Source organism: Rhinolophus sinicus, chromosome 1 (genome assembly GCF_057876585.1).
Source record: "Rhinolophus sinicus isolate RSI-liver-muscle chromosome 1, RSI-T2T, whole genome shotgun sequence".
NCBI classification, from domain to species: Eukaryota; Metazoa; Chordata; class Mammalia; order Chiroptera; family Rhinolophidae; genus Rhinolophus; species Rhinolophus sinicus.
In genome coordinates, this window is record NC_142501.1 from 56,786,179 (window position 1) to 56,797,371 (window position 11,193).

The 11,193-nt window shown below is 33.0% G+C and overlaps 1 protein-coding gene across 1 annotated transcript; it reads left to right on the top strand.

Moving 5' to 3' along the window:
• The first annotated feature begins 1,184 nt into the window (after positions 1–1,184).
• LOC148759071 (olfactory receptor 6C6-like) lies at positions 1,185–2,141 on the top strand. The gene is given in 1 exon segment (XM_088797975.1): positions 1,185–2,141. A coding segment is annotated over 1 exon segment (957 nt).
• The last annotated feature ends 9,052 nt before the right edge of the window (positions 2,142–11,193 follow it).

Sequence of the window (11,193 nt, forward strand, 5' to 3'; positions counted from 1 at the left end):
TAATGGAAAAAACTCAAGGGACAATCAAATAAAAATATTTTTATTGTGGAATTCAAGGACTAACATTATTCATGAAGGATAAACAGATTAAAACTGGTGACAAGCATTCAGATTGTTTAAGACAAATATTCTAGGAATTCAGTAGCTTTAAAAAGTACATGTGTGAATAAAATAATATCAGGTTATCTAGAAAAGTAGAAGGATATATTTGAATACACTTAATTGAAAAGAAAAGGAAAATACTTATGTGGCATTACACTTTGTCTATCATAGCTTATGTTTTTAAGAAGGGGGAAAAAAAAAAAGCCTTTTGAATATCATCTGGAAATTCTGAAAATTGGCTAAGACAATGAAGTCTTGCTTTACTACAAAGAATATAATTAGCAAAAAAACAAATACAGTTAGTAACTGTGAAATACTGCTGTAGCACTAGTCAGTGACAAGAACTGTGCTTAAAAGCATTTTATACTGAAATGAAAAGATATAGCTTCTTAATATGATCTTAATATAATTTACACAACCATAAAGAAGGTAATATGAGACTATTATAAATTGAATAAATTTTAAAAAGATTAAAATGTAGGAAGACTACTTTTAATTTTTCTGTTTGTTTCGTTTCCTAAGTCATTCAGATTTGAGACATTGTTAATGACTTACTTAGAACTTTCTAAGTTGATTCTAAAGGCCACTGACAAAGTATATGAATAGGCAAGTGGAGGGAGTTAAAAAAGAAACTGAAAGAAAATGATAGAAAAAATGCAATAAAGGACATATGAAATACAACGATGATGAAAAATGGAATAAAAACTACTTCAGATATTTGCTAAATTCAGAAAATAGAAAATATGAGCTATTTAAATAGTCTGTTAGGGTAAAGTCTTTGAAAGATGGGTTATAAATCAACACTAAATTGTGAAGTTAAATTTCAAAGGACTGATAAGCCCCCTATTAAGTGGTAAGTATGCCTTATTTCAATCTTGTCACGGGAAGAAACTCAGCATTTTTATAAAGATGACTAACATTAGGGGACATGTTCGTTTTGATGACCTCAAAGTAGATTTGTGAAAATATTTGCACATAGATAAGTTATTGAATAAGGAACATTTTATGGCTGAAAATAAAGAATAATATTTGTTTAACTATAATAATTTTGTTTTCTCTAGCTTTGATAGGAAAAAAAAGAAATGAACAATTCAGTGGAAATAGAGTTTATTTTGCTTGGATTGACAGATGATCCTCTGTTGCAAATTGTGATTTTCCTGTTTCTATTTGTCAACTACATCTTGAGCCTGATGGGAAACTTAATCATCATCCTCCTCACTCTGCTGGACCCCCATCTCAAGACTCCAATGTATTTCTTCCTCCGAAATTTCTCCTTCTTAGAAGTTTCATTTACAACTATCTGCATTCCACGATTCTTGATAAGCATTCTGACTGGAGACCAAACAATTTCCTACAATGGTTGTATAACTCAGTTATTCTTTTTTATTTTATTAGGAGTTACAGAATTTTACCTTCTGGCTGCCATGTCCTATGACCGCTATGTTGCCATCTGCAAACCGCTGCATTATCCGATCATTATGAACAGCAAAGTGTGCTCTCAGCTTGTACTCAGCTCTTGGTTAACTGGATTCCTAATTATCTTTCCCCCATTGGTCTTGGGACTCAAGCTGGAGTTCTGTGCTTCAAAAACTATTGATCACTTCCTCTGTGACACTTCTCCTCTCCTGCAGATCTCTTGTACAGATACACAGTTCATAGAAGTGATGGCTTTTGTCTTAGCTGTTGTGACACTTGTAGTCACTTTGTTGTTAGTGGTCCTCTCCTACACATACATCATCAAAACCATTCTAAAATTCCCTTCTGTTCAACAACGAACAAAGGCCTTTTCCACATGTTCCTCTCACATGGTTGTTGTCTCTATTACATATGGAAGTTGCATCTTTATGTATATGAAACCATCAGCAAAGGAAAGGGTGACTTTAACTAAAGGTGTAGCTGTGCTCAATACCTCTGTTGCGCCTTTGCTAAACCCCTTTATTTACACCCTAAGAAACCAGCAGGTGAAAGCAGCTCTCAAGAATATGCTGCACAGGTTTTGTTATTTTGAAAACAGTGAGACAAAATAGGGATGTAAGTAATACGTTGTTGAAACATGAATAGGAAAATTGAAAACAATTTTCAGTTTATTTTTTCATATCTATGCCATTTCTCCCCTCAAGTATTTATATCGTATTAGGTTTACTAAGTCTTCCTGATCTCTGTGCTTCCCTCCGTTCTTCTTATTGACTAGATCTTTATACTCTTTAGTAGTAAACTGTCTCCTTCAATCAGAATATTAAATTCCATCTTTGACTAGAAATATCTCTTCCCATTAATGATACCTTCATGTACTGAATGTTTTAAAAAAATGAACCTTGCTAGATGTACTTAGTTAATTATTTCAAATATGTGTGATAATTGTTAAGCATTGCATCTGCTCCTACGTGTTTTGTCTGCTAAAACTGAGACACAAACTCAAAACCTGATAATTATTATGTCGTGTAATTGCACTTGTGATGAAAAAGAGAAATTAAATATTTTTAAAGTTCAAAGTAGGCTTGCAAAAAAAAAATAACTTACGCTAAAACTTGAAAGATGAATAAGGAAATAAAATTTCAAAGGTTCTGTAATCAGAAGTATAAAATATGCAAAGGAACTGAGATTCTAATAAATAAGTTTCAACTTGAGAGTTACAATGATTATGTATATGGTATTTGTAAACATTATTAGTTAATGTTTTGTGTAGAAATAATTGAACTCCAGGCTTTGGAGTTCAATTGCTTATATTGCATTATAGTATTTGGTCTACAAATGATAGTAACCCATGAAAGAAATTCAGGTATTATATAATTTATTTACAGATAGGTTTGGGATCTTTTGATATATTTTCAATTATATGTAAATTTAAAATGCCTGATCCATTCTGGTTGTGTCAGTTTCATCAAATTTATTAAGTATACCTTACATAAAAGTGCATATGATCATTTTAAATGAATGGATTTCAACAAATATTGACATCCACATAATAATAAAGGCAGAGAACATTTACATTATAGTAAATATTTCCCTTTACCTCTTCCCAGTCATTCCCTTTCCCTCATGCCTGCCACTGGATCCAGGTATCCAGTCTTGTCCTTTTGGTCACTATAAATTAATTTTGCCTTTTCTGAGTTTTTTTACAAAAGAAACCACAAAGAATTCCCTTTGAACAACATCTCCCCATTTTTCCACCCTCTAGTCCCTGGTAATTTTCAATTTGTATATTTGATCCCATGCTTAACACAGGATCATGAAAATGAATTTATCAACTGTCATGTATACATTTAATATATTATTACAAATATCACATTATCATTAGTTATCAATGCAGTATAAAAGCTGAGTGGTAAAGAAATAGAACATAAACTAGGATTTAATACAATATTGTCATGAGCAAGAAGAGTATTTTCCCTCCTTTTAAAAAATATATTAAATCAGAGAATGAATAAACAGTGATTTCATAGATCAATATGAAATTTAAATCAGTTTTATTCACACACTTGAATGTTTTAGAAATGTGACAATGACAATGATGAAGAAGATGAAGATGATGATAAAATGAAGGTAAGTTTGTGGTCCCGGAGATGGAAGTCTTATGTCACCATCTACGTGGTCACAGTTACCTCATATCATTGGATTGACTTTCCTCAGAGATGAAATGAATCCATATGCATGAACATATGAAAATCAAATGATACTGTACTTTTACAATATGAAGATATAATCCAGACCTTCATAAAATGGAGACGAGATCTGTATACAAATCAGGCTGTTTCAGACATTTTTTCAGAATGTCTTCAGAATGTATCTCATCTTGTTGAAATCTGCTCTCTCTTCCTTTCCCTGCTCCCGCAGATCTCTCTTTCTCTCTCTCTCCAAGCCCCTTCTCTCTCGCCATTCTCCTTTTATCCAGAGGCACGATTATCACAATATAATAAAATTAAAATTTGGGAGCAAATTATTTTTCTAGAGGAAATTGAAGAATTATTTAATTTAAATGCAAAATTTAATCCTTAGAATTGGTGTAACTGGGGAGTAATGTGACTCAGGTCAAAGTAACGATTAATCCGTATCTCATGCACTTGTACTTTCCACTTGAAACATACTCCTAGGAGGTCCAGTTGAAAATGTGAAGTAAGAGTAAGCCTTCCAATGACGTGAGAATATAGCTCTCCTAAACAATTTAGGAAAGATTCCTTGATAAAGTTACCAGGAAAGTGGGTGGATGAAGTTCCAAGGCATGAGATAGGAAGACATCAGCACTCGTGTGTCACATTCTAAACAGAGTGAGGGTTCTGTCTTGTGGAGAAAACTTACAATATCTGATAATGGAGAGGCAGGCAGCTCTGATTACTATATTGCTCAACAAAATATTAAAGACCAATAAACTAGAACAGTTAAGTTCCTGGTTGAAAACCTATGGCTACTCCCGTAGCTCAGATAAAGTACAATACGTATTACTTTTCCTTGCTTTGGCTTTTTGAGAAGAAATTTACTTACAGCTGACTTACACACACATATGTACAGGCAAATATTTCCAAAGGTTTTCTTTTTATCCATATAGGTGTTCATTTTATTATTTATTATGTTTGTGTTATTATGTATTTTATTATTTATTAATTGTAACATTTATTTTGTTAAAACAGGACCCCAGGATTCTTTGACTTCTGAGGGGAATAGAGGGCATGTGAGGAAGAGGAATTGTGGGAGGTTAAGGGGAAAACATGGTAATACATACATCATCTCCCTATGATGTAAGGGACTTCTAAAAGAATTTTTAAACAATTAGAACCTAAGCTATACTCTAATACCTATCAAGCCAGGAATGCAGCAAGTAATAAATATAACAATTAAATGATGAAAACATTTTTTTCTTTGTTCAACTTGATTCCTCATTTAATTGAGAAAATATGATCATTTGTGGATAACTATACTTTTTTTTCTTTTTAATTAAAGTTTATTGGGGTAACAATTATTAGTAAAGTTACATAGGTTTCAGGTGTACAATTCTGTAATTCATCATCTATATGTCACATTGTGTGTTCACCACCCAGAGTCAGTTCTCCTTCCATCACCATATGTTTGATCCCTTTTACCCTCATCTATACATTTTTTTTTTTTAATTTCTCTGTGGCCTAAAACTTTTATGAGGTGATGATAAAATGCTTCCTTAAAAATCATTCAATGTATGTTAGTTGAGTGTGGAAATGGAAAATGAATAAGGAGGAGTAATATTTCTCTTGCACCATTATCCCCTCAATCTAAAGTTTAGTAAAACCTCTCATTCCTTTTTCCCTGAATATCTCTGACTCTATTATATGTATCATAGACCCACTGTCACATTTACATACTGAACTTCAAAATTTTCTCAGTAGTTTAAAGTAATGGTCCCCTCACTTGTCCCCTTGACTCTTTATTGTCCATATTCAATATAAATTTCAAGAGTAAGCTCCCCACCCCAAAAAAAGCTGGATATTAAAATTTATACCTTATATACAATTTCAATGATTCTCTTTACTGGAAGTATCATGTAAAGAACAGCATCTCAAAATAACGAGGGTATATGTTAAACACCGACAGTATCCCAGACTGAATGACTCAGACACACCAGGAATGGTAACTTGAAATTACATTTATAAGACCACCTAGGTGATTCTTATACACACTACCTTTCAAAATTATTTAATATCAAGTTTAAGTCCAAAATACTATTCTGACACATAGGTCCCTTTATGTTTTGACCCTTCAACCTTTCCAGACTTGTTACCTCTTTCTTCTGCAAAGTACATCTAGTATCAGTTGCAACGTTTTTGAATTGTTCAAAATAAGTGTTATCTTTTACTGAGTGCTGAACAGTTCTAATAGTATATATTTTCTGAATTATGAGGTATGACTTACATGTGGAGAAACTGAGGCATAAACAGTTTATGTATTCTGTGCAATGTCCCACATTGTGTACTTGGTGAAGACTTTAGCAACCAGGCTGAATATCTCAAAATCCTGTTCTAAGCATTAGATATACTAATTCTCCAAATACATGTGGTTATCTAACACTCTGTGTTATTTGTATATATGTATATCTTAGTTTTCTTTCCTTATGTATACTTTTGGTTTCAGCATAATTATTACTTTCTCCTGAAAGTCCTCCCAGATCTCAAAAGTTAATTAGAAGCCATTTAATGTGCCCCATGTTATTTTTGTAAATGTTTACTAAAACACTAATTATAGCAATATTGGGGTTATGTGCAAGTTACATTTATACAAAGCATATTTTTCTCAAACTCATGGTTTCTGGAAACTAATATTCAATAGGAGATGTTATTAAAACTTGGATTACAAATAAGTCATGGGGATGTAATGTACAGCATAGGGAATATAGTCAATAATACTGTGATAGCGTGGTACAGTGTCATATGGTTGTTGGACTTATCATGGTTATCACTTCTTTAGGTATATAAGTGTTGAATAACTATGGTGTACACCTGAAACTAATATAATATTATATATTAGCTGTATTTTAATAAAAATCTTTTTTAAAAACTTGGATTATAGACCTGAAGAAGGTAAGTTACTATAGCAAGGTGAAATATTTTCATAAAGAGAATGAAATGTAAGGATTTTTTAAAACAAATTTTATAAATGTATTTTTTCCATTTTAATAGTGAATTAAATGTATGGAATTTCAGCATAAAGAATTTTCAGAAAATAATGATACTTGGATTACAGAATCATTGAAATATTAGAATTTTATTTATGACTTCTTTGTTATAATAGCTTTTATACATCTGTATTTGTTTAGGTTTTGAATGTGTGATTTAAAAACCAAAGTCCCGCCTTCCCAGAGTCAGAATACACAATGTGATATATAGATGATGTATCACAGAATTGTACACCTGAAACCTATGTAACTTTACTAACAATTGTCACCTCAATAAACTTTAATTAAAAAATAAAAAATAAATAAAAAACAAAGTCCCGTCAATTAAAACATTTTCCACCTGCTTTTTCTTAAGGGACTGTGAAAATAGTAATTTAGATAAGCGAACATTGTTTTACCACTCACTCATCATGAAGCGTTACTGTTTCTAGATGAGTAATTAATTACAAGCGAACTTGAAGAGTCAACAGAGGATTTTAAGTGAATGGAATACCATGTAATGAAAATTTTATGTCATAAACAAAAGGTAAACTGGCAAAAAATAAATTTGTAAAGATAAAAAAGACAAACTTAAAATACTTATAATAAAAAGAGCTTATACATGTTGATAAGAAATGTTAAAACAATATGGAAAAGAATGGCAAACGGTATGAACAAATAATACGCTGAAGAAATGAAAATGACTTATAAAATTATCAACATCTATTATCATAGATACTATATTGTTAATGATATTTCAGTATCACTAGTAATCAAATAATAGATCTTTAAACAGGAGAATATAATTTTGTCTGTAAAATTAACAAATGATTGAAAACAATGATACTACTATGTGTCCAGAATGAGAGAATGGCTCAATTATTTATGATATGGCAAAATATGGTATATTATTCAGTCATGAACTTTCACCATTTTTTTACAGATTCAAATTAGAGATAAGAAAATCCTAAGTATAATATCAGAAAAAATGTGTGTTATGTAGTATGGATCAAGTAATGTTAAGGTATACATATAAATACATAGAAAAGAAGACTGAAGAAAAGCACCTACATTGTTATAGTAGTGTTCCGAGATGTTAGGTAATTTTGTATGTCTTCTTTACTACTGTGTGTTTTCAGAAATCTCCATGGCTTCCTTTTGAAGTTTTCTTTGTTTTCACTCCCTCCCCTACCCACCGTTCCTCCAACATGCAAACACACGCTATATACACCATTTGATGGAGGGAACTGTGGGAGTTTGTGATCTCCACATCTTCTTGCCCCCACACTTACTTTTTGTCCTTGAAAACATTAAAGTCTAAAGTAGCAAAGGGCAAAAGTGCCACTTGCGTTTGGGAATATTAGTGTGAAGACTGGCTTTCAAAACCCAGTATTTCTCATTGTCATTTGTCATAGTAACCTGGATCTTTTGGTTTTGTTCTAATTTCAAAACTAATGCTCCATTTTTTAAATATAAGTATGCTCAATATATTTCAATTTTTAAAAATTTGTTTACTCATTTATTGATGTAAGTATGGCCGTGTAGACTCTTTTTTTAATTTATTGGGATGACATTGGTTAGTAAAATTATATAGGTTTCAAGTACCAGTCCTTTAAATTCTATAATACATCATCTATATATTGCACTGTGTACTTAAATTTTTTATTTAGAAATAATTCATAGTTTTTATGCCTACAAAATATATTTTAGTTGCTTTACACTATCCTTACAAATTTACTACTGACTTGCAAAGACCATCTTTCTACAATTTTCTACAATCAGAGACAATACCTAAAGTGCATCCATTCCTAGAAGAGGTAACACACCTCTTGTGACTGTGAGCAGGGAGCAAGCACCCCAAGCTTCTTGTCTTCAGGCCCCAATTAACAAGGCGTCATTCTATGTGAGTTTAATAAACCCACAATTACAGTTACAAAGCTGGACATTTAGGTGCTCACAAATCAACACCCATTCTAGTGGAGTTAGCCATAACATCACTAGTTAAGATAGAGCAATTAGAAGCTAACGGAAAATGTTAGCTCTACCATTCAGACAGAAGAATTAAGGGGCTAAACCCACCTGCAAGTGCACTGTTAATTTTTTTAAAAAAATTTAAAAATATTGGTCTCAAAGTCTTTTCACCCAGACAAAGAAAATCTGAGTCTAAATGGAATGTTTTAAGAGAAGTGCTTCCTCGTGCCTCGCTCAGGCTGCATGCTGACCTTTTCATGGTCCCCAGCAGTTGCTCGGCTGTCAGGAAATGCTGGCAAAGGTGGAACATCACTGGACCTGTCATGAGGTCAATCAGCTTGTTCTTGGGCCAGTTTGCTAAATGTGTCCATCCTGAAGAGTCTGCACCCAAACCCGTGGTAAAATGTACTACCGATTAATCCCCAGCTCATCAGGGAATTGTAAACTTCCTCATACTTGTAGTCTACTCACCGCTTTTCCTGGCATGGGGGACCTCAGGCCTGGAATATAGACCACTTCAGGGACACATGAAGCTGCTGAAATTTGTGTTTTAGCCTACCTGGGTGACAGGCAAAGGGACACCTGCCTCAGGTCAGCACTGACCTATTTTAGTAGAATGTTCTGTGTGGTTTGCAACCGCTAAAGATATTGCATACAGCTAAAGTGCATTGTCTACGAAAATGTTAATGTATTGTAATATCTCATTGGCTTTTTCATTATTCTCTGTAGAGGTTTATTATCTGAAAGCTGCTGAGTTTTCTTAAAAGCAGAAATGTTTCTTCTGTAAAATAGATTGCTCTTTCTGTAGCAAAGTCTCATAATCTAAAATACTTGTCAAAATAAATGAATAGGATGTTTGCTAATTTCATGACTTAAAAATCACGTTTGTTTATTTACTCATTAATCTACAAAATTAAGCATTACACCCTGGATTGCATTCATTACTATAAATAAGCGAGATTCTTCTAACAGTCAGATATAGCAGAGAACACTGTACAGTTGTGTTTGTTTCAAAATGAGGTCTGTTAATGTGCAAATGAGTTTAACAATTTCAAAAGGTTTCCTCTGAAAGAAAATCAAATACATAAATGTAGTCCCCCAGGAAACAGGGTTGGGATCATAACATACGAAGTGGTTTTTATATGGAGGAATTGTAAAATACAGTGTAGCATTGAACCTCGAGGATGGCCAGAAGCTATTTTGTCCTGAATTGGAGCATACATGCAAATGGAAGTTACCTTTATTCCTAATTAGATAGAAAATCAGGATATAGGGAGATGGTATCCACATGAAAGCGTAGACATCCATATAAAGGACCCTTTGCTCTCTTGGATATAACAGAGAACTCAAATAGCTCATTTACCTGACTCCCTTCGATTTGCCAAGTAGCATACTAGGAGCTTGGATTATAAAGTCAACGTAACTTCACTTCTCTCATCTGTAAAATCAGAGAATAGTGCTTTTCTCACAGGGTTTCTTTTGAGTATTAAATAAAATAATATATGTAAGCACTTAGAAAGTACATAGTGAGCTCCATATGTGCATTTGTTAAATAAATATTTTCAATGATGTTATCTAAGGTTTCAAGTAGCTTACAGTTTACTTATAGTAGAAGCGAGTAAATCAAGGATCTTTGTGCTGTGTAACAGGTGATGACAGGGACATGGACACGGTATTGTAGGAACACCAGCGAGCCTGGTGGAGGGCCTTGTATGGGAGACTTGAACTTCATTTTGAAAGTTGTGAGAATATTCAATGAAGAATTTTAAGCTGGAGAAAGATCATTTCAGGTCTGTATGATCAAATACAGTGTTGTCGGTAAATGTCAGGGGGCTGGACTAGAACCCAGAAATGAATTGAGACTTTTGCTGTGGAGATGTGAGGACCTGGCCAGAGGCAATGTGGCATTTCATTGGAATGGAATAATACCTGCAGAGAGAAATCAACCTTAGATTCTAGTAAATAATTGCCTTCAAGGATCTATTGACATACCTCTGGATGGCCACGGTGGACTGGACTTGGTTAAGAGATTACCAGACAATATGTTTCTGAGACAGTTACAGCTATGGTTTGGCTAGATAATAGAAATTGTAAGGAATAGGAAAAATAAAACTGAGTCAGTGAAATAGTATTAAGTGTTGATGTTACAACATTGTAAATGAGTGCATGCTTTAAAATTTGTAAAATATTTTCCTATATGCTATTTTATGTTTTCTAGTGTCAGATATACATGCTTCAAATGGAATATTCTTTCTAAAGTGCGGATTGAATGTGTATCATTTAGGTAAGAACAACTTGAAGCGAAAGCCATTTGTTCGTGCAGGAATCAATGCATTTTAGTACGTAAAAAAAAAAAAGTAAGAGGTGTAACTGAGCTACAAGATTCTTCAAGAGAACCTCCTATATAAGGTAAGTATATATGAGGTAGAAAAACATGATCAGAAGAAATGCATGAAACACATTTCTTCGGTTTTATGGTAAGGCTGTGAGTTTTAGAATTTTTT